Below are 24,572 nucleotides of genomic sequence, written 5' to 3'. Positions count from 1 at the left end.
GGCAGCCGACAGAAGGAATCCAATCAGTTAGCTACACAAGGGTGTTCATTTGCATAAGAATCCTGATCTGTATTAAACACTTTCCAGCTCTGAGGTAGGGTTAACCTTTCAGATGCAGACTGCTGTAAACTGATGGAATGCAACTCATTGAAACCATTTACTCCTGACCTTGAGAACAGGTAGAATTTCTTCCAACCTGAGAGCAGCTGTTTACACAGGCAGGACTTCTTCTGTATCGGTGTAGCTACCTGCAAGTTGAAGATCATGTCAGGATTTTTAGTGCCAGGTGCCTGGCCTCAGGTGAGGTGGGGTTGTCTATGTGCAGGGAGTTCAAACTCTTTCCTGCCAACATTGACTCTACCCCCTTTATTCTCCTTCTCCCTCCCTTGAAAATTTACTAGCTAAATTTACTAGCTATGTTTAATAACCTTACTTGAGGGTTTCATCCTATGGTAATTCAGATTCCTTGGGCAAGGTTAATACTTTTTCATTCTTTATCCATCCCTTCTACAAGAGTGAATTTGAGATTCTCTTCTGAAGAAATGTTTTGAGAAACATGAAGGGCCCTGAGAAAATCTGACTAAGGAAGAAAGAATACAAATGGGTTTGGTTGCCCACCTCAACATGCTTTCATTCCCTTCTTCCTTTTTTAACAGAACACTATTTTTTTGCTAAGGTGTGTGGCTGTTCTGCTTAAGGACTATGTTTGCCAGTCTCTACTGTAGTAGGAAGGCTATGAGACTAAGACTTTCTTTTACAATAGAAAAGGGGAAAAAAAAAAGGAGGGGATTTCTTGGAAGTTTCCTCAAAAAAAAAAAAAAAAAAACCATAGAATTATCCTTCTTTTCCTTTCTTTTTATGACCTATAGGGAAGATAGAATGGATAGAGCTCCAGCAGCCATCATGAACCAAGAGGTGGAAGAAATGTCCTGAAGACATCAAGACACAGAGAAAGCAACTTGAGTCATTTAGGACCCTATGGAGCCACCATTCTACCCCTAGATATTTTAAAACATGAGAGAACAACAAACTTATCCTTGAGATATTTTTGATTACATAAAATACAATATTGTCCTGAGAGAGGAGATGTCACCAAGATGTAGGTAGCAGAGAGGGGAAGTTGTAAGTGTGGAGGATAAACTTCCCATATTTTACAACTTAGCCAATCCCATCAGGTAGTAGGATACAGCATTCCTTCTCCCAGAAAATTAACTCCTTCTTGCCAATATGCTTATGAGTCTTTAGCTCTGATCCTAGTTCTAGTTGTTTGTTTTTTAAAACTTTCCCTATCTCCCCTTCTCCCACAACACTGACATGATTTTAGCTTGATTTTAAACTAAATATTTTATATTATTTAGAATTTAGAAGGAGTGTTGGAGAAGTTTTTGTTTGGTGAACATGACAGCAATCAGTCTCAGAAAAATATTTCCCTAAAAAAGATGAGAAAGCAATCTAATAGAAATTTCTCAATTTTTCCAAAGGCTTTCCTCTGGGGTTCTTAGATCATAAATTTCTCCTTTCAGGTGACGCCTGAGAGGACAGAAATAAATGGAACTTTTCTAGGACTCTGTCTTGGGTTTATGAAAGCAGGCTTTCTGCCACACAATTCAACAGTGTGTCTAATAGTCCCTGGCAGTTAATAATAATAATAGTAATAGAAGCAAGTAGTTAGATCATGTTCACTCTACACAGACACTGGTCTAAGTGCTTTACATGTAATAACTCATGTAATTATCGTACTCTATAAGTGTGGTTATTACCCCAAAATGGACACATGAAGATGTTACAATTATATTCAATGGAGGAACTAGAATTTGTACCCAGGCAGGTGCCATAGAAAGGAAGGCTGTTATGAGTAGATTTGTGTGGGCTTCTTACTCTGCATGGAGATCCCTAAACTCAAATTTATGTTTATTATGTGGCTACAGGGGATTGAGTGGTACATAGTGTAGATTTGTTGTTTTCATTAGTTTCATATGAGAATTTCAAGTTCTCTGCTCAGTGGTGTTATTGGTTATTGGAAGTTAATGGACTAGGAAGATGATAAATAAGGACATTCTGAGTTTGTTTTTTTTTATGCCTCTTGTTTTTTGAAAGCGGATTGGGCTTGGTAACTGGGAGCAGATCAGCTAGAGGCCACATTGCCTGTTCCCTCTGGTACCTCGGGCCATCTGTATTTCCCTCTCCAGAGTTTGCATATCACTCCTGTGCCTGCCCTAATAGGACATCTTTACGTGAACCGCCTACTTGCAGGTGCAGATGTCGTCAGCGAGCTATTAGGACAGGAGGTGTTCCCCACCAGTCGCGCATGGCTAAATGCCACGGAGTTGGGATGGGTGTGAGGGGGCCAGCCGTGAGGAGAGAAATATTTAATGAATTACGATAGTTTTCTTTTCTTATAGACAAAACCCCGACTAACCTTTTTCTAAGCCTAAGGCAGTTATTGGGCTTTTCCTGTTTCCTGTGTTTGTGTGATCTTTCTCTTCAGTGTTCAGTCCTATTACTAATCTTCTCTTCACAATTTGACAGCATTTAAGCTGCCCTGACAGTAAAGATTCTCAGATAACACTAGTCACTGAGGTAAGACAAAGAATTCCTCTCCAGCTTTAAAAGAAAGAAAGAAAGAAAAAAAGATTTAATGTTTTTCTTTTTAATAAAGAAAAATATAAAAAGAGAAATGCAAATTATCCACAGTCCTAGCACCCAGAATATCCCTATTAAAATTTATAAAGGAATAGAATATCATTTGCTTTTGGACACAGACATCTATCTGGATTGATTTAGCATGGTTCTGTCTGGAGGCAGGGTTCTGAGTGATAACCTCTCCAGATTCCTGGACCGAGTCCTGCTGTGGAGAAAGAGATATTAAAAAAAAAAAAAAAAAAAAAAAGAAAGGACAGACCTTTGGCTTATATCAGCTGGGAATCCATACCTTGCTTGGAGCTTTGGGTCTGAGCATTGCAGGTCAAGATTGCCCTCTGGTGGTCTTAGGCCAGACATACAAGCAAAGTTTGAAAATTTCACAAGCTTTATCCTGCGCCAGGCAATCCTCATCCCTAATGCTTGCTAGGGACAAATGGACATCCACGTACCATTTCTGCTCTACACATATGTAAAAGCCATAAATCAGGCCAGAAAATAAATAAAAGGTGTTCTCTTATTCTACCTAGAAAAATAAACTTTTTAAATTTATTTTTTATATTTTCAAATTTTTATTTAAATTCTAGTTACTTAACATATAGTGTGTAATATTGGTTTCAGGAGTAGAATTTAGTGATATCACACCCGGTGGTCAACACAGCAAGTATCCTCCTCCTTAATACCCACCACCCATTTAGTCCATCCTCCTGTCCACCTCCCTCCAACAACCTTTAGTTTATTGTCTATCGTGAAGAGTCTCTTATGGCTTGTTTCCCTTTTTCTTTTTTCTCCCTTCCCCTATGTTCATCTGTTTCATTTCTTAAATTCCACATATGAGTGAAATCATATGGTATTTGACTTTCTCTTGACTGATTTCTCTTGGCATAACACAGCCGACTGTGTTATGTTGTTGTATGTATGTATGCATGTATGTATGTATGTATGTGTATGTATGTCCGTCCATGTTGTTGCATATGGCAAGATTTCATATTTTTGATGGCCGAGTAGTATCCCATCGCGGGGATGGGCGTTTGAGCTCTTTCCATAATTTGGCTATTGTTGATAATGCTGCTATAAATGTCCTGGTACGTGTGCTCCTTTGAATCAGTATTTTTGTATCTTTCGTGTAAACACCTAGTAGTGCAATTGCTAGGTCATAGGGTAGTTCTATCTTTAACTGAAAAACATGCTTTCAAAATAACCTGGAAGCCCATTCTGGTAAAAGTCTCTCACTCCTTAGAATTTTGTATCAAACATGGAGACATGAGGACAGTCTCAGATCTAGCCTCACTCCAGATCGGCTCTGCTGTAATTTCCAGGGACCACTCCATCATGCCTGTAGACACCCCAGCCTCCTGCCTGAGCCCCACCAACACACCTGCAAAGAGCCCTGACTTCCCTGTGAGGTACATGATTACCAATGGCACGGTGAGGAGCAAACCCAAAAGACAAGACTGTGCAGGTTCCAGAAGCATTCTTGAGGCCATTTGTGCATTCTGGAGCTCCAGGCCCCCAAAGCATGATCTGGAAAATGGTGGTTATGGAGGTGGCGTGGACTTTTAGAGGGCAGTCCTGGTGACTACACTGGGTTACCTGAATCTGACTTGCTTTTAGCACTGGAAGTCCCATGTCCTGTGAAACCCTTCACTGGGATGTTAAAAGCCCCACTTTTCAATCTTGTGTCGGAAGATTAAGAGTGAAAAATCCCGTATGATGGCAACCCTGTTTCAGTGTGAAATAAATATGGTGCAAATCATCTGTCTTCCATTGTCCTTGTAAGTGGGTTGTCTCCTGATCATTTCTGTTGGCAAAGACAGTTTGTGGTCCACAAAGACAGATGGCCCCTGGCTGCTCCCTCTGAATGATGTGACCAAAGTCCGCATCTGAAGGGGGTCCTCATTCTGAGTAGGAACGGGAGGCAGCAGCTCTGCCTGTGGATTAACTCTTGTGTTTTATATTGAGATAGTATGAGTGTGATTTTTCACATTGTGAGTATTATGTTTCCAGAACTCTTTTGAAAAGTTTAGATAATTAAAATGAAAGCAATTACAAAGAATCTGTTTAGTCTTACTAATTACTATTTACTGCCACTGTTAACTAGCCAATTGTTTTGTTTAAATAATAGCATTTATGCAAAAGAGAAGTAAATAATGACGAACGTGGTAATATAATTTCAAATGGATGCTTACTTTTCATATGTTAGTGACACATTAATAACACTTATGTCCATTTTTATATTTTATTATTAATTATTATCATTATCATTATTTTGTCTACCATGGCTGTGCCCTTGACTGGTTCTTTAAAAAGCTGATCATCCTTAAGGCAAGTTCTACTTGCCCCAGGACTCCTTGTCTTGTGAAGAAAGTTATGACCTATGACGGGTCAGAGTGGGGTCAAAGCCCCACTACAAATGGCTCCTAATGTACAGGGACACCAAATTCTGATTGATACTTTAAAAAAAAAACACTATTTGTGTGTAATTAAAGGCAAATACCATAATTGAGTATGGTTTGAATTCTATACAGCTGCCATAGAACCATGTGGACGAATAGATTTGTGAGTTTACAAAGGAAATTATTTTGCAAAGAAAAATCATTTATTTTTGATGATGCTCACATTCAAGATCTCATTTTTTAATGTTACTGGGAAGCAGATGCTAAACTGCAAAATTAACTAGCGATTGCATTTCAGAAAGCAATGATATCCGACTCTTTATTAAGTTTACCGTTCCGTGAAGAAAGAGAAGAGCTTTTCTTCCATTAGCAAAGCAAATAGTACATCTGTGCATAAGAAAATGCAAGACAGAATTTGGTGGGCGAAATTCGTTGTTGTGGAAGGAATAATTGGCTTGTAGGTACCGCAAGTTTTATATCCCAGATCTTAAATCAGATAGGATCTCACAGGTTTCAAGCATTTCTTACCCTTGGTGTTTAGTTTTATTTTGATTCTAAGCCTATATAGATTGTATTAGGACAACAAAAAACAAATTTCAGACTAACAATGAGGGAGGAGAAACTCAGTCTCTGAGCCTCACTGTCTTGGCTTGATGCTCTGTAAGCTGAGAGTTTGGGGGATCCCTTCCACCTGCATGCGGCCTAGGAATGAGGAAAGTGTTGGCCTCACAGAATGAATGTTGAATATTACCCATGCAATCTGACTGAATTCCTTTATAGTTTTTGTTTCCTTTTGAAATTGTCCCTGAGTCTTTACTAAAGTCTTCTAAAAATTACTAAACTAATCCTAGCTGTATGTAAGCACAGTATGAAGTCCCAAGCAGGACTAGATCAAAGGGGAGCATAGGTGAAGGTGACCCTTGTATACGAGGTTTAAGACTTTAAGGCCTGTTCCCTTTCCCAGGTGAACCTTAGCCCTACAGTATCAACCTCGGAACAGCAGGTTATTATTTTTATTAATAGAGACAACGGTTTCATTCTACATGGATCACCCAGCATGGGAACTTTAGTTGGCAACATAGTCAGATTCTTCTGGGCAGTATTCTGTGCTTTTCTCTTGGGGTTTCCCTCCAATGCACTGCTGCATCCCTTCCCAGCATCTCTTAGGGCGTAGCTAAACTCTACACCATTTTGTACCTCCTCTCCATCATTACAAAGGATGATTTTTCTCTAACAGAGATATGGGGAGCATGTGTGTCAGATACCTAAGTGTATCCTAATTCAGGTTCTTCTCAAGGAGGCTTGTAATGACTGATTCTATGTCACCTTGACTGGGCCATGGTGCCCAGATAGTTGGTCAAACATGATTCTGGATGTTTTTATGAGGGTGTTTTGTTTGGATGAGATGAACATATAAATGAAAAGGCAGTTAGTCTTTCAACTTGGAGCTCCCCAGGTCTCTAATCTGCTGGTCTACCCTGTAGATTTTGGAATTTCCGGCCTCTATAATCACATGAGCCAATTTCTTAAAATTGGTATCTATCTATCATCTATCTATCTATCTATCATCTCTCATATATATACTATACTATAGCATATGTATAGTATATATTATATAGTCAGAGTGGGGATTAAGGGCCTTGGGGGTTGGAAAATAGTCAGGTGTTTTTCCAACTGGCATGACAGGACTTTGAGGGCTGAGTAATCTGAAAGGCCTTGTGGAAAGGATGAGACAAGCTGCAAGCTCCGTTTGACCAGTATCCATCCTGGGGGGGTGAGGAGGGTCTCCTCAGCAGGTGCTAACTTGGGCAGAGGCTGCCCCCAGTCATCAGGGATCACTCCTTGAGGCCATGACACTAGATTGGCCCTCTGGAATGTAGATACTATCCCAGAAACATGTATGTATGTAGGAGGATACTATAAAAGCACAAGATAAAAATAAAGATAATTTCTAGACCAAAAAAAACAAGAAAGAAAGAAAAGAAAGAAACCAAGAAGGATCATCATGTATACATATGAAACAAGTATGAGCTTTATAAGGCAATAAATAAAGTACCCACCTTTTCCAACCAGCTCCAAGTCCTGACTTCCTTGCTTCTAACCTTGATGATCCCATTTACCAAGGCAGAATATAATGGAATCACATGTATGTGAGTTCCTATTCTACCTCCTACCTGTGTATCCTCCTACACATAGTAGGAGGCAAGACTAAATTACTGAAGTTTACCCTAAATTGGCAAGACTTAAGTGTTCTAGCTTTCTACTGTTGGATGAAATGAGATCTTGAGATAGAAAATAAATCAATAAAAGTTACATCTGTTTGTACACTAAACATGTGGATTTAATATTTATTCCCATTTTGATCATTGGCTTCTAACGGTCAATTAATTCATTTTACAAACACAAACTTTCAGTGTAAGAAGAAAGAATCATTCTCCTAAAAATAAAGAAGGAAACTAGAATAGAATTTGCAAATTGATAAACCACGTGGAAGAGCCTCATCTGTTCCCACATCATTAACTATTCATTGTTACACTGCTTACTTCCAAGACGTATGTGAGCCTGCTCTTTCCTCCACATCACTACTGGAGCATGTCCAACCTCCTGCCACAAACTCAGCACACACAGGGAGAAGAAGGCTGGACTGGGGCCACCAAAAAATCTCTGCTCTAATCCCTAAACCAGTGCTCAGCAGGAACGTAATAAGTTGTTAACTGAATGAATGAATGCATGAATTTTTAACTTGCTTTCTAAAGAAATCGACAAGGGGATCTGTCTACAGGCAGATTTTATTTGGTTTTTGAAATTTAGACTGATTTTTCTATCACTTTGCAAACAGAACAGGGGTACGCGCACTCCACCGTGGAGTTTTAAATGAGGAAGTGTCCCAAAGCTTTTCGCTGTTAACCGGTAATCAGGTAGGGAAAGGAAAGTTTCTGGCCATGAAAATTCTTCTCTGTGAAGGGAACAGCTCTCAACAAAGGAGGAGATGGTGTTCTGTAGGGCAGGAGCATAACTAAGGCTGAGGTCCCTTTCAGATTATTCCAGACATTCTTATTCGCCGGGCTTACATGCCCTCCAGTGGGGGAGAGGATAGAGGAAAACCCATGTTTGCTGGGTTTGCCTTGTTGGGCAGAGGGCAGTTTCTTAGTCACTTTGGTGGAGAACTGCCTCTAAGGTCTTGTCCCTGACACTCTTCAGGAAGCTCAGGACTACAGTCCCACCTGTGCCCCTCTCTTCTAAGGCTTGAGATGGCCCAGGGAGACGGTTTGGCCTGCCCTTTGCTTTGGTGGCTGCTGTGATGAGGTATTTGGTTACCACAGCTATGTGGTAGCTGCGCAGGTCTGCCAGGGCTTCCACACACTGGTTATAGGCTGTCCGAAGCTGGCCATTTGCAGAGGACAAGATGTGGTCTCTCAGTGACGGGCTTGAGTGGATTTCTTCTATAAAGGCTTTATGGGAAGGAGGCATGTACTCCCTCATCCTATGCAGAAAGTCAGCTGAAAGAAACAAACCAGAACAATATCACAGCTCCACATGGAAAGTTAAGAGAACTTGTCAGCTCTTCCAGACATCAGTGCAGCAAAAACTTGCTTTTGTCCTAACTGTCCAATCTGCACTGCTAGATCTTTTGCTCACAGACGTCAAATGCTATATTTTTGACCACTGATAGGAGATGGAGAAGGAAAAAAGAAATAAATACACCCCTGATCACTGCATTGGAACTAGATCTATCATCCCATGTATAAATATTTATCCCATACACAAGATGGGGCAAAGTATCTTGCTAATCATGAGAGATATCTACAAATATAAGACATAAAACCCTTAAAAGTTATTTGCTAAACATTCTGCCAAATTTTGCTTCCTACGTGCTTTTGTTTGGAGGGAGTGCTAAGGAGGAGGAAAGTAACAGAGTTTATAAGGGCAAGAAAATGAAGAATGACTAACCGTTTTTTGTAATAGCCCCTTGAAGTCAAGGTGTTTAAAAATAGAATAGATATTTATAGGAAATGTGGAAAGAGAGATCATTTATAGGATATCCGTTAGGATATAGGATATCCATTAATACTGCCATGGTTCTTGTCAACTGACTTTTGTGGCCGAGACTGGATCCTATGACACAAAGTTCTAGTCATTTCTTTTCCTGATCTAACTTGAAAACTCTGTAGTCTGCAGTGCCCTTTTGCAACTATAAACAGTGGCTTGCTGCTGGCAGGTAAGGAAATGAACAATTTCAAGCTTCTAAACTGGTAGACCCCTCTTCTAGTCTAAATAGACTTGGCCTGCGGTTACAGCATTTTTTTGGAGAAAGGCTTTGGTGGAGGAGCTCAGACCCATCCCCAGCTGTATCCAGACTTAGTAACTTAATGCCACAGCCTTCAAACTCCAGATCTCAATCCCATTTTAGAGAAAAGAGGCTACTACCTAAGGATCCAGACAAAACTACAGAGAACAGCCAGACACACAGCAGTGTTTTAAGCTTTGGACATGAAACCCAATCTCCTGCTGAGATCAAATATTCATTGACTTCATTGACAATAACATTGTTCATTGACAATAACATCTGGCAGGCACACAGCCTCCTGGTTGACTTGCAGTACAGACTTCATGGCATTTTAACTTACACTTGGTCTCATCAATTGGTAAAAACATCTCTGTTCTTCCTTCCTGTTAAGGAGCAGAAAGAGAAAGGAAGAGTCTGACTTACCACTTTCCTTGCTATGGCGAATGCCTAAGAACTCATCAAAGGCGTGAAGCACTGTGCTCTGAGCTGCACTCCCCCCGGTGTACTGCAGGGGCGCTGTGGAGACTCCTTCGTAGATCAGCCCCACAGGCATTGCTGGGTTATCCTTCCATCTAAGCCAGAGGAAGAGTCAAAGAGAAAGCGTGTTTTCTGATATGGAAACAGCAAGTAAGAAAGCAAAAACAGTGCCAGTGGTAATTTTAGAGCACAAGGCTGGATATTTTTGTAGGATATGTAATTAAGCATACTTTGATTTCATAACAAGCCACGGAATACAGCTGTTCCTTTCCTCAGTTGAAGGATCATTGCAGAGAAGTGAAGGATATTTAGAGAGGAATCCTTAGCACAGGTCCTATGACATATTTATTAGAAAAATTCATTTATAAAGATGCTATCAGTGCTGATGAATAGGAGCAATTTAGGGGTTCTAGAAAAATCTTTACCTAATCTCAACCTTGATGGCCTGATACCTTTAACTCTGCAAATAGTCTTTGAGAGCAAACACACACACTCACACACACACCCCTTTGCCCTTCCTTGAAATAGCTTTAACAGCTGTCATCCTGAACTATCAGTTTTAAATACTACCTGACTTTGTGGGAACACCTTTGTCAAATATGTTCTTGATAGCAGGTATTGATAACAAGGGCAGCAATAAAGAGAACACAGTACAACCCTGCAGGTTACCAGAGGGACGTGGAGATGGACTGGAATTGAGGCTGAGTCTTGCTTTCACAAAATGGGTTTTCTTCCCTTCCTCTCTTCTGTCTCCTTGATTCCATTCCTTCCAAGGTGTTAGCCTATAAACCCCCTGCACATTCATGTTCTCATTTGACCTCTTTTGAGTAGATGTAGGCAGTTTTTAAACCTCCTTTACAGATAAGCAAACAAAGACTCAAAGCCGTTAACGCTCCAGGGCCACATTGTTAGAAAATGGGGAAACCAGAAGGGAAATCCCAAACTTGTAATATCTATTTTTTTTTAAAGATTTTATTTCTTTATTTGACAGAAAGAGAGTGAGAGAGAAAGAGAGAGAGAAGAGAGCAGAAGCAGGAGAAGCTACAGTGGGAGAGGGAGAAGCAGGCTCGCTGCTGAACAGGGAGCCTGACTCGGGGCTTGATCCCAGAACCCTGGGATCATGTCCAGCCAAAGGCAGATGCTTAACAGACTGAGCCACCCAGGCACCCCAAACTTATAATTTTCTATTTTCATTTTCTCGAGACCCCTGCATGAGGATTTGCACTTTTACTAAGAAATAGTCTTTTTTTCCTCTGATTGCCAGGAATGACCCACAGTCCCTGTTGTGAACAGTTTAAATAACAGGCTTAAGTTGATGTCTCACCTTCTTCCTGTAATTCTAAAAGTCATTTTGTTCAAGAGAAGGGAACCACATCACACACATAGAAAAGCCAGAGCCAACCTGCTCAGCTTGCTGTTCATGACTTTTTCCAATACTTCCTTGAGATAGGAAATGCTACAAGGAGTTGGGCTGTCTTCTTTGCAGGCTGGTTTGGTCAGCTGTTGTATGGTTTGCCACTGCATGAATGTCAGAGTGATCTTTGCAGTGGGGGACGATATCACTCTGGAAACAGATGAGGCACAGAAAGCAGAGCCGGAGGACAGCAAAGGAAGGTTTCTGATCGTAAGATTAGAGCACGTTGTAGCTGTTGGGGGAAAGGGCTCTTTTTCAGGCAGATAGACAATGTAATCTCAGCTTTGATATTTATTAACTGTGACCCTTGGCTTAGTTAAACATCTCTGAGCCCCAGGATCCCTATCCAAGTGATATTAGGATCTACCTTACTGGGTTGTTGTGGGAATTAATTAAAATACTACCTGCTCAGGGCCTGGAACATACTAAGCATTTGCTAAATATTAGCCATTTTATAGTATTCAGAGCAAGTTGGAATCCCTGCTCCCTTCATTCATTATGTTGTAACTTTGCACGTACCTTCGTGAGTCTTTGTCCTAATTTGCACCTACTTCCTAAAGCTACTGCATAATTAAATAGGTTCTAGAGAAGTTTTATGACTTGTCATAGTTCAGTACACTGCTTCAATAAAATTTCTACACGACATTTTGTGGGGAAGGACTATGAAAAACATAAAAGGAGCAAAGACAGAGGCCACGCGGGTTCAGAGTTGTCTTTGCCATTCTGTGGATGATCTTAGATGGTCATTTTGGTCTCTTTCAACAGTCCCTCCTCATCATGACCACTTCCGTATGTTGGACTTTCTCAGGGCTCAGTCCTTGGACTTCTGCTACTTTCACTTCCCAAGCAGTCTTATTTAACTCCACTGATTTAGAAAGCAACTGTATTAGGACTACTGAAAAGCAAACACATATACCTGGGCTTCTCCCTTATGGTCCAGACCCATGTATTCAACTGCCTACTTATAGATATCTTTACCAGAAATGAACATGTCCGAAACTGAGCTCCCAATTTCCCTTCTTTTTGCCAAATTTGTTCTTCTGACAGCCTTCCTCATCAGAGAAAATGGCAGCTCCATTTTTTCAGTGGTTCAGGCCAAAACCTTAGAGTTATCTTCAACTAATCCTGTTCTCCTTCCATAAGCAATCTGATAGCACATCCCATCAACTATACCATCAGTCATGCCCCAAATGAATATTTCTCAGCACCTCTGCTGCTTCCACACTAGTCCAACCACCATGCTCAATTGTGGGATAGGTTCTTAAATGCTCCCCTGTTCCGTTCTTGTTCTCAAATCATCTATTTTCCATTTAGAAGATAGAGCAATGATTTGAAACTTAAGACAAATCCTGTCATTTGTCTCCAGACTTGCTACTGCTGCTCTTCTCTTGTAGAAAGGAGCCAACGAGCCCCTACATGATCTGGTCTTCCACTATCACTTGTATCTTTCTTGTTCTTCCCCATGCATATTCCATTCCAGTGACACCATCACTGCAACGATTCCTCCATGACAAACATGTTCCAACCTCAGAATCCTCGCAATTTTTGTTTCTTTTGCTTGGAACAGGTGTCTACATGGTTTAGGTCTCACTTCCTTCAGGTATCTGCACAATCGTCACCTAGAAGTGTGGCTTTCCCAGATAATAATAAATAAATAAGAAACTTCAGCCACCACCCCTACCTCTCCCCCTTGATGCCCTGTGTCTTACTTTACATTTCCCAATATTGCTTACTGTTGTAATATGTATTTTATGATACTTTCTCTAATTATATTTGTTTATGCATTATCTGTCTCCCATGATTAAAATGTAAGCTCCAGGATGCCTGGGTGGCTCAGTTAGTTAAGCATCTGCTTTAAGCTCAGGTCATGATCCCAGGGGTGTCCTCTGGCCCCTTGTTCAGTGCGGAGCCTGCTTCTCCCTCTGCCTGCTGCTCCCCCTGCTTATGCTCACTCTTTTTCTTTCTCTGTCAAATAAATAAATAAAATGTAAAAATAAATAAATAAATAAATTGATAAATAAATAAAATGTAGGCTCCATGGGAATGAAGTTGCTGTTTTGTTTTATTGTACCATTCCCAGAACCAAGAACTATGCCTGGTATATGGTAATCACTCACTAAATAGTGAATGAATGAATGAATGAAAAAAAATCATTCTATAATTCCATATTATATATCTAGAATATGTGGATCCAAATGTTTGTCTGGAAAGGACCTAACCAGCTTTAAAGAGCTATCAGATACTCAAATGGCCAAGAGACATTGATCAATCTCTTTTTGATGCCCCAACATGAAGAGGATGTATTAAAGCCACATTGAAGGTGATAGAGAAAATACCAGCATGTAAGGCAAAAAAGATAAAATAAGGGGATCTACTTTCAAAACCCATGTTCTCTCCCCTGTGATGAGATTAGTCTGAGGAAAGGAAATGGGGTTTCTCTGACTAGCTCAAGTATTGCTTCCATACACTCTCAGGCCCAAACTGCTGTTTGTAAAGCAAAGGAATTAGTTTCCTTTCAAATCTCTGTAGACAAGGTTATTTTTAGTCTTTCTCATAGCATATTTATAGGAAACCCAAGAGGAAGTGTAAACAGAAAGAAAAAAAAAGGAAAGAAAGAAATGAGATGACATTTTTCCACAGTGCTGATGACTTTCCTGTGAAATTTAATGTGATTGGGAAATAAAAAGAATATGTTTAATCTACAGATGATGAAACTCTCCTAAATAAAAATATTTTTAAAAGGTAAATAAAAACAGTAAATCAAACATAGGACAAACCAAAAATATAGGAGTAGATTTCAATTTTTCAAGACAACACTCTTGAGAATTCTTAACAATCCAGATGATTTTAGCCATCAACACTTGTCAATACATTTAAGATTTGGTGCTGGCCACTTGGTTGTGCTACATGGAAAATATCTTTGAGGATCAGACAGAAGGGAAGCATTTATGCAGATCACAGATAAGATGCATCACTGACCCTGAATTTATTTTAATGAAAACAGTATCACCCTGCAGTGACCATATCATCATGATGGGTAGAGTTTAAAAAATATTGCCCCAAGATTTCCATCCTAATTCTTAGAACTCCTCATACTCTAAGCTATCATGCCTGTCAATATGATGTATTGTACAGCAAGACCAAAGAGACTTCATAAATGTTATTAAGGTTACTAATCAGTTGACTTTAACATAGGGAGTTTTCTGCATTGTTTCTGTGAGCTCAATCTAATCATGTAAAACCTTAAAAGCAGAGATTTTCTCTGCTAGTGGCAGAAGGAGAAATCAGAGGGATTTAAGTACTAGAAGAATTGGAAGCACCATGACTGTGTTGCAGGATACCATGTGATAAGGAAAGCAGGAGGCCTCTCTAAACAGAGAAGAGATCCTATCTAACAGCCAGCAAGGAAACAGACCTCAGTTCCAAAACCACAAAGAACTGGATTCTACCACAAACCTGAAGGAGTCTGGAAGCAAATGATTCCCCAGATTCTCCTGATAACAGCTCAGCCCAGCAGATAGCTTGACCTCAGTGCTTGGAGACCCTAACAGAAAACCAAGCTGAGCTTGTCTGGCCTTCTGGCCTACAGAAATGTGAGTTAATGAATGTGTGTTGTTCTAAACTGCTGTTTTAATTTGTGGTGCTCTGTTATGCAATAGTGGAAGACTAATACAAACTTAGACCCCAAAGTGAAGCACAAAGAGATTTCCCAGATTTAAGTGCTTCCTAAATCCCTATTTAGGAATTTAGGAATGTCTATTTAAAATGTTTTTTAAAAATGGCCTTTTATTCTCTAATTCTACCAAAACCTATCTGCAAGTTTTGCTTAACATTTGTTGCTAGGATCACCACTGTACAATCAGATCTTTGTCTGAACCCTGAACACGTGCAAAATGCACAGAGAACAAGAAGAGTTCTAACGATATATAATCTCTTTAGGGGAGGATTTTGGGACTGAATGCGTACACAGCAAAAGTTTGAATTCTGAGAAACACTTCCAATTTCATTCTGTATCTTCCCCCCTTTTTTCTTGTTTCCTCATCAATCAGGTACCTGTTTCTTTCAAGTTATTCTCTAGAAACCTTCCTGCTTCCACTCTCTGAGCCCTGCAGTGAGGAATGCCTACCCAGGCTGGTCACCCCTTAGGCTGTCTCACACTCCAGACCTACTCGATCTAGAGGAAATACAATGTGAGTTCACATTGTCACCCCCTTCCTGCACCAATGTAATATACCACTTTATCTATTGATAAATCAATAAATCTGTTGATTTGGATGTTGGACTTGTCTCTTACTACTTCTAGGCACAGCTTCAGAGTCTTTCTGTCCATAGCCTTCTGGCATCTCCTAGTTATCAAGACGGAACACTAGATGAATTCTATTTCACATTTTTCACCTCATCCATTCACTATCTCTACTTTCCACTTCTCACCATTAAAAAAACCAAACAAACTTAATTGTCTCAGTTTACATGGGTAGGAAAGCAATTTGATTAAAACATGTCAAGGTATAACTAGTGTATTTAAAAGAAGAAATGTATCTAAGGGTAGAGTTCTCTATCTGGAGCAATTAACAGGCCATGTGACAAAAGAGACCTGAAAATATGGACAAATGACTTGTGGTGGCTCTTCCAGGAACTTTAGAAGAAAGCTTTTAAGCCTCTTTCTCTGCTCCCATCTGCCTTAGTAAGGAGGAGGAGAGAATGGATATAAATGGTAGAGCTTTGTGGTTGCATACTGGGCTTTTTTTTCTGCCATTGAGATGGGATTTTAAGTGAATACAAATGAATCTAACATGGTGGCCTAAGGAAAACTATCCTAATCTTAAATGTTTAACTCCAGTGTCATTTGTCATGTAGATGGTACCCATCTATACCTCTTTCACCCAAGAGTGGATCCAAATTATCACTTTTCCAGCAAGAGTTTCTTGGTGTGTTTCTTGCTCTAGGAATCTTCTGTCTCCTCTCATAAATTTGGAATATGTTACAGAGGACTCGTGCAGGAAAACAGTTGAACTGTACTTACCCAGAGAGAAAGATCCGGATGACTGCATAAAATATGTCTGGATCAACATAATCTGGAGAAGCAATCAAAATGTGAACTTTACTACAGGCAAAAAAAGCAATTGGTAACATGTGCTTGGGTCCTGCTGCTCTCCTGGGGTCGCCCCCTCTATCTGATCTTCATGGAAACCTGGAAGACAGCAGCAGGAGGGGGATGGAATGTTCTCTTCTGTGGCCCCTCCCTGGCACTTTCAGAACTTTTAAACTGTTCCAAATGCTGCCCCTTTCTATTTGTGGCACTTCCCTTTTCTGAACTTCATAACAACAAAAGGAGAGGTCAAGGCCATCTTTAAAAAATTAATATTCTGAAACAGACATGATATTTGAAAGAATGTAGGAAATAGAAAGAAGAAAAGCAGAAAAAAAGAGTCATCCCTCCCAAGGCTTTCACAATAGAGGAAAACTAAAGTCATCGGTGCTCAAGCAAAGCTCTGCACAGGCAGGCGACCAAGGACAGAGGGGAGAGTGTCATGCTGGGGGGCTGCTACCCCAGGTCCGGTATAGGTTCCTAGAGCTGCATTCCTTGGTCTGTGCAGCTAGTGCTGCACACTCTAAGCCAGTGCGTGGGGTTAACTGACTCCACTAGTTTACTAACTTGGGTTTAAAGAAACATGTTCTCACATTTGTACCACATTTCTTTTCATTAACTTTTGAAGACTGTTCCTTCTTCTCCGCATAGTAGGGCCCCTTTGTGACCCGGCATGTTTCTCTCACCTGGATTCCTATGTTCCCTCATTTCTCTTTGAGGGAAAAAAAAAGAAAGAAAAACAAAACAAAACAAAACCCCAAAAAACCAAAACAGGGGTGCCTGGGTGGCTCAAGCGGCTGCCTTTGCCTCAGGTCATTATCCCGGGGTCCTGGGATCAAGCCCCACTTCGGGCTCCCTGCTCAGCGGGGAGTCTGCTTCTCCCTCTGCCACTATCCCTGCTTGTTCTATCTTGCTCTGTCAAATAAATAAATAAAATTTTAAACAAACAAAACAAAACACCCCCAAAAACATCTTTTTTTTTTTTGAGACCCAAATCATGTCATCTCTATACCATCAATTCCCTTTTCTACCATCATACCTACTCTCTGTTCCTCCATCTCTATGTTCTCTGAAACCCCATAGGCTGAGGTCACTTATATCTTCCTTAAGACTCAGCATTTCCTGGTGCTTCTGAGTGATGTCACAATCTCTCTGCTCTTCTGTGACAATGTCCCATGTGCTGGACTTTTATGTGGGCCCTGTTTCTATGTCTTCCCCATCTGGTGCTCTGTTCCCACAAAAATGCTAACTATTACGTACAAATTTTTGCTGAAGCAACAATGACAACCAACAATGACCATTATAGTCATAAAAGTAAAATGATTAGTCAATAGATATAAAATTATTTTAATGTAAAAAATTGTCAATAGATAGAAAAAATCCATTTATGATTATAATAAACAAAAATTAGCCAATTAAGAATAGGGGGAACATTATTGAACTGAAAAAAGAAATCCACAGCCTATTGTACATTTTGTACTTGATATTGAAAGATTAAAAATAAGTGTTTTAAAATGTGGAATAAAACAAGTATCATCACTTCCATTCAACACAGTGTTAGGAATCCTAGCCAGAAGAGTATGAAAAAAAAAATACTTAAAGAAATAAAAGTTGTAAGTATTATAAATGAAGGAACAAAACACGATTCTCAAATAATATTTTAACATTGGAAACCCAAGTAATCTGCAAATAATTATTAGAATTAATAAGAATGTTTATCAAGGTATTAGGTTCAAGGTTAATAGTCAAATATCAATTTCATTTTATAAACCAGCAACAAATAGTTAGGAGTTATTTAAGTCAAAAGACACCATATTCGGGGCATCTGGGTGGCTCAGTGGGTTAAGCCTCTGCCTTTGGCCCAGGTCATGATCTCAGGGTCCTGAGATGGAGTCCCACATCGGGCTCTCTGCACAGGTGGGACCTGCGTCCCACTCTCTCTCTGCCTGCCTCTCTGCCTACTTGTATTCCCTCTCTCTCTGTTGAATAAATAAATAAAATCTTAAAAAAAGACCATATTCACTAGACACAAAAATATAAGGTAATTTTAAGAAAAAAAACTAGAAGATATCTAAGTCTCTAATTTTGAATGAAATTTAAAGAAAATTCAAGAAATTAAAGAAGAAATCTATGTTAATAGAGAAGAAAACTCAGTATCAATATCAAGGAGAAGAAATATATCTAAAGAAGAGTTCTCTATCTGGATAAATTTTAGCCAGTAGCCAACAATATGAAGGCAAGATTTGGAGTGGCTTGTCCAACAACCCTAGTTGGTGTTTCTGTGCTATTCTCTGACTCTCCTCTTTCTTGATCATAAGACAGAAAGACTGGACATAATATCAGAATCATGTCATTTTTCTCCAAATTAATATATGGATTTAATGCAATGTGAGCAAAATTTTTAACAGATTTTTTTCCCAATCAATTTGAAAAGCTGATTCTGACATTTTACATGAAAGGCAAAGGGTCAAAAATAGCACAGTTACCTCTGGAAAAGAAGGGCAAGATGAAAATGAGAAATGCTATGAAGCTATAGTTCTTAAATGAGATTCCTGCTGGGAAAGACAGACAATGAAAAAAAAAGGGGGGGGGGGACCTGGAAACAGAGCCAGTCATTTCAGAAAATCTGATATAAGACAGTGCCAATATTGCAGATTAGGGATTAAAAAAAAAAGGAAACAAATCATTTCTATGTCATGTTACATAAAGATAATAATTACATGAATTAAGGACAAAATGTGAAAGACAACAGTTGGAAAATGCAGGAAAATATACTTATGATCTACGATCATGAAACAATAACTTGGGCAAGACCTTCTAAAAGACAGACTTCTGCAAAAGAAACGACAGATACCTTGACTGTATATAAATTAGAAAGTTCTGTTTTCAAAAGTCATGAGACAAACCGCAATATCTGCAACACATATAACTCATAAAGAGCAGACCACCAGGATGTACAAAAAAAACTTACAAAGGGATCAAAGATAAAAGGCCGTTAAAAACGCATTCACAAAAGAGAGACTTCAATGATGGGACCCACCAGCACGCACGCGCGTTAAGTCAGAGACTGCTGGACTGACGTCATCATCATCGCAGAGTAGGAGTTTTCACTGTCTGCCCACAAAGAACACTGTTCGGACAATCACGCGTCAACCAGAGAGGCTTTGTGACGGTCCGGGAAGTCATGCACACCGTCCGGCACACCCCTGGGCAGAACGACCAGGAACTGGCCGTCGTGAGGAGGGTAAGATCACTGCACTTGAATCACATCACCGTGTCCACAAGGCAGTACGGCTCGGTGCTAACAGACACCTTCCAGGGCTGTGATTCTTCCCGCGAGGGAAAGTGGGAGCCTGTGAGTGAGTGCCCGGGTCCCCCAGCTGCGTGGAATCCTGGCAAGCAGACCCACGTCCTTCTCACCGCATCCAGAACACGAGGCGTGCTGTGCCGATGGGGGAGACGGCGTGGCGAGGAGCTAGGAGAATGCCAGGGCTCTGGGGGCATTAAAGGGACGCAGATCATACTGGTCACCTCACAGGTTCCATTCAGAAACGCCCCCATGAGATGCTACGAAAGCTTCCCAGGCAGATCACCCCAATACCCTTAGTGCTCCAGGGTCTCACCCAGCCTGTGGCCAGCTCCTTGTGTGCGCTCCCGAAGGCAGAAAGAGTGAGCCTTTGCTGAGATTCGTGAGCTCCTGTAGCAAGCTGGCTGATTCTGTGGACTGGGAGAAAGCACATAAACTCTTGCCTTGGACACCGCCCTTGGAAAGGCAAATGGAAGGCCGTCTGCACCCAGCCGGTCTTTGCAGGATCAAAAGGCACACACAGTTAAAAATTTTGCCACCAGAGGGAGCAAGAAGAATGGAGCGGGATCGCCATAGACGGTCTGAGAAAGCCTTGGAATCCCTATCAGGGCTGATGGAAGGTGTTTCTCTCCTGAAACCAGTGGGTAAATCCTGGAGGAGGTGAATACTTAAAATATTTCTTGAAGCAATGCAGAGCTTCGTGGAACATTAAAAAAAAAAAAAAAAAAAAAAGGCAAGGAAACATGATACCACCAAAGGAACAAAATAACTTTCCAGCAACTGACCCAAAAGAAAGGCAGACCTGTGATATTTGCCTGATAAAATTAATTCAAAGTATCGGTTTTAAGGAAGCTAGGTGAACTATAAGAAAACTGAGGGTTGCTAGAGGGGAGGGGCATGGAGGGATGGGGTAACTGGGTGATGGACTTTGGGGAGGGTCTGTGTTGTAATGAGTACTGGGTATTACATAACACAGACCTGTACCTCAGAAACCAATAATACTTTATGTTAATTAACTGAATTTAAATTTTAAAAAAGAAAACACAGAAAGGCAATTCAATGAAATCAAGAGAACCGCACATGAACAAAATGAGAACTTCAACAGAGAGATAAAAATCATAAAAAAGAACAACTAGGAAATATATTTTGGTGACAGACTCTGAGCACTGTTCAGAAATACGAAGTAGAAAACTTTCTGCTTCATTAACATGTAAGGTAGGAGAACCACGTAAGCACTTTGGCTTCTGGGTCGAATGTGTGCTAAGAAGGATGGTTCTTAAAAGCCAGTGTCACAGAGGATCTAAGAACACACCTGAGTTACACCTCCTCCTTTTCCTTCCACGTGGCTTGCCAGTAAAGTGGGAAAAAGGCACCAAGGACTACACCTTCTGCCCAGATGGCCAGTTGCAGGTCCATTTAGTGCCTGGCCAGGCATCTTCCAGTGTTTCCTTGGTTGTGTTCAGCCAAACACAAAACCTGTGGGTCAAGCATCCTTCTCTTTTAAATCCAAGTGAATCTCTAGAGAAATAGAATGTCTGCTTTTGATTCATTTACACCGATAATAATTTTGTGTCATAAGCATTATTTTTGATTCATTTGGAAAACCTAAGGAGACTTGTTGTTAAAGTTTTCAGGGGTAGAAATTTAGATTTTATATTGAGAAGTAGTCTTTACACAAAGCAAAGCTAGAAAACCTTTGCTTTGGATCAGTGCTGGAAAACCACAGACATGGAATTACTAGTGTTCTCACATTACTTTAGTAACATTCATCTGGTCCCACTCAGGGAAGTAACACAGCAGGTACTCTGCCCCCTACGATAAAGCATTTTAGATGCATAACAGAACCATACATCTGATGCTCACGACCACCAAACTGTAAGTTTTTCATGTAATTCCAACTGTCAAAGCTGCATATTTCTGCTGGATGTCTTGTCATCACCTTAAGCATGACCTACCTCAAAGCAAGTTCATCATCCTTCCTCTGTGTCCTAGTTACTTTGAAAACCAACCAACCCATCAAGCAGAACTTGATTCAATCTTCCAAGTGACAAGTCTTTGCCAGAGGCATTGTGATTTTTTTTTTTTAACAGTTTTGAAATCATATTTACTTCCTGGATGCCTCTTGCTGCCTCTGATCATACCTACACTCTGCCAGTCCTTCGTCCTTTTCCTTGAAGTCTGTGGTTCATCTCTTCTGTGGCTGTGACTGCTCTAGCCCATTCCCCTTTGCCCAGACTTGGTAGCATTGTCGGCAGAGGGTAAGCGGCTACATATGCCTGGATGACAACAGGGCTTAACCCTGATGTTTATGGGAGCAGCAGTGAACCAGGCAGAGGGCGAATAGGAAAGAATGTACGAAGCAGAAGGAATACTGTGTAAACTAGCCTTGAAGTTGAAGAAAGTTGTAGAGAGCAAAATGGAGTCTCCCGCGTCAAGCAGGGGCCTGTGTCAAGCAATGACAGGAGCAGTTCAGGTACTGCAGCTAGGAGATAGCGCGGGCACCCGCGTCAGCTGATCCCCAGAACTGATCACCAAGAACCAGAGGAGGTCTGCAGAGACCCCAAACTGATTAAATCCCTTTCAAAAGGTAAGGAATTTCACCGCAAACCTTCAGACTCCTCAGATATGACCCCATTCTCTCCGACCACTTAAAAAGTTACATTAAGAAGGTAATTGCCCCCGAAGGCTCTGGCCCATTGATCGCAGTGATCTTGGAACAGAACCAAGATCCTTATCTCCTGGAGGTACCCTGTTCCTGAGAATACTGCTGGAACCTGAGGAGCAGTTAAATGCAGAGTGCAGACCGGAGGAGACCTAGGCTTTATCTCAACCACACGCCCACAGACTGACTTCGGGTTTGGTACCTTCACTGCCTGCACCCTTCTGTTATCTTGTTCGTTCTGTGACTTGTCTTCTCTCCTGCCTTGGGTGCTGAGTAAGAAGCCAGGTTTAATCACCTGGTGAATTGTCACTGAGTTTGGAATCCTGAACCTGATTTACAACTGATTAACTTTGCTTTAGGACTGGATAAAGCTGACGCTGTGGAAAGACACAACTCGTCCGTGTGTCTTCATAGCATGCTCTTGAGAAAAGTGCTTTTCAAGGGGTGCCTGGGTGGCTCATTCGTTAAGCGTCTGCCTTCGGCTCAGGTCATGATCCCAGTGTTGTGGAATCAAGCCCTGCATTGGACTCTCTGCTCATAGGGAAGCCAGCTTTCCCTCTCCTATTCTCCCTGTTTGTGTTCCCTCTCTCACTGTGCCTCTCTCTGTGAAATAAATAAATAAAATCTTAAAAAAAAAAAAAAAAAAGCACTTTTCAGGAACTAAAAGCTAGTGTCAGAACAAGTGAAAGGAAACATGGTGTCAGATAAAGATAAATTGAAATTAAAATATTCTGGGGTCAGATCATTCTGAATCATGCAGAACGGATTAAGGATTTTGGTCTTATTCTTACAATAATGGATAAAGTAGTGCCGGCAATAGGAATGTAATGTGACAGGCATATGTAATTTAAAATTTTCTAGTATTCACATTTCAAAAGTTAAAAAAAGTTGGCAAAATTAATACCAATACTATATTTTAGTTAACCCACAATACCCCAAATATTTTAATTTCAAAAGATAATCAATATAAAAATTACTAATGTGTTTTTTGTAGTAAGTTTTTAAAAATTTCTGTATATGCTTACAGACTTAAAATTTGTTTTATACATGGAGTGGCTGGACCCCACATGTAAGCCAACGACTCTTGATTTCACCTCAGGTCATGATCTCAGGCTCCCTGCTCAGTGCAGAGTCTGCTTGTCCCATCTCCCTTTGCTCCCCGCCTTGCTCGCTCTTTCTCTCTCTCAAATAGTTAAATTAATAAAATCTTTAAAAAAATATTTTAAACTTACACTACATTTCAGCTTGGATGCTTAATTTTCAACAATTAAGTGAAATATGACCATTCAGTAGTAAAGCTGTGTTTAACAAAAAACTATTTTACATTGATTCCGTTTTTAAATGTCAACTTCAATTGTTTAAAATAAATAAAATACAATTAAAAATCAGTTCCCCAGTCACACTGGTCACATTTCAAATGTTCAGTAGCCACATATGGCTGGAGGCTACCTTCCTGCATCGTTCCAGGAGAGAAACTGAAGAGTTTTAGCAGTCAGAGTGGCGGAACCTGCATTTCCGGCTTGTGTGTAGAGAATGAGTTAAACTAGGAAAAGGGCAGATGAGAGAAGAGTTGTGGAAGGTCGCGGCAGAGTCCTGGCAAGTGGTGAGGAGACCCAGGTCCAAAGCAAATGATGGAAATAGAAAGGAAGGAATGCAAACGATTCTCCAGAAAGACTTCCATTTGGGGTAATGGAGTGCTACGTCACTCAGACTGCTCTTTCCACTAAAAACAATCCAAAAAGAGGGATAAGAGATGCAAACATCTTAAAGGCATCAAGGAGCTGAAGAAATAGCAAGGAACAAACAAGCAAAAAATTAAGGGAAAGTGGGAACCCCCAGAAAGGGATGCAGAAAACTAGTGGCAACACCACTTTTCCCCGAAGGCATTTGCCAATCCAGGTACACCGGGGCTTGGTTTTGGTGGCTTCAAACGGTACGTGCCATAAGTAGGACCCTGGTCCCAGCCATGGTGAGACATTTTACAGGATACCCTGCTCATATTAATCTTGGGGTCCCAACTGCCTATATCTCAACATCCGTGTGTGTGAGAGCTCCCACCCTACCACTGCCTGCCCTAGGAGATAAAATCAGAGCTACCTCGGCATTGAGCAAAACAGAAAGACAACAAACAAACAAACAAAACTTGTCCCTGCAAAGCTGTGACTTTTTTTTTTTTTTTCATATTTTCAGCCTAAATTTAATTGCCTGATTGGTACTTGGGCCCTCGCTTGCTGAACTTGATTCAAGATAGTCCAGAATGTTAATGTCCCCAAGAACCAGGAAGAACTGGATTTATTTA

General features: G+C 40.6%; 1 protein-coding gene across 1 annotated transcript in view; it reads right to left on the bottom strand.

Annotated features, from left to right (window-relative positions):
- Positions 1–7,807: 7,807 nt before the first annotated feature.
- LOC111144562 (indoleamine 2,3-dioxygenase 2) overlaps positions 7,808–24,572 on the bottom strand; it is a 51,875-nt gene continuing 35,110 nt past the window's right edge. The window contains exons 8-10 of the mRNA XM_022498895.1: positions 16,239–16,290; positions 9,748–9,896; positions 7,808–8,536 (exon numbers count right to left, since the gene is read on the bottom strand). Of these exons, the coding sequence (XP_022354603.1) occupies positions 8,184–8,536; positions 9,748–9,896; positions 16,239–16,290 (554 nt within the window). The 3' untranslated portion in view covers positions 7,808–8,183. The remainder of the gene's footprint in view (positions 8,537–9,747; positions 9,897–16,238; positions 16,291–24,572) is intronic.

This window comes from Enhydra lutris, unplaced genomic scaffold, assembly GCF_002288905.1.
Source record: "Enhydra lutris kenyoni isolate GAN:26980312 unplaced genomic scaffold, ASM228890v2 scaffoldscaffold11, whole genome shotgun sequence".
NCBI lineage: Eukaryota > Metazoa > Chordata > Mammalia > Carnivora > Mustelidae > Enhydra > Enhydra lutris.
This window is presented reverse-complemented; position numbering and strand designations above follow the sequence as displayed.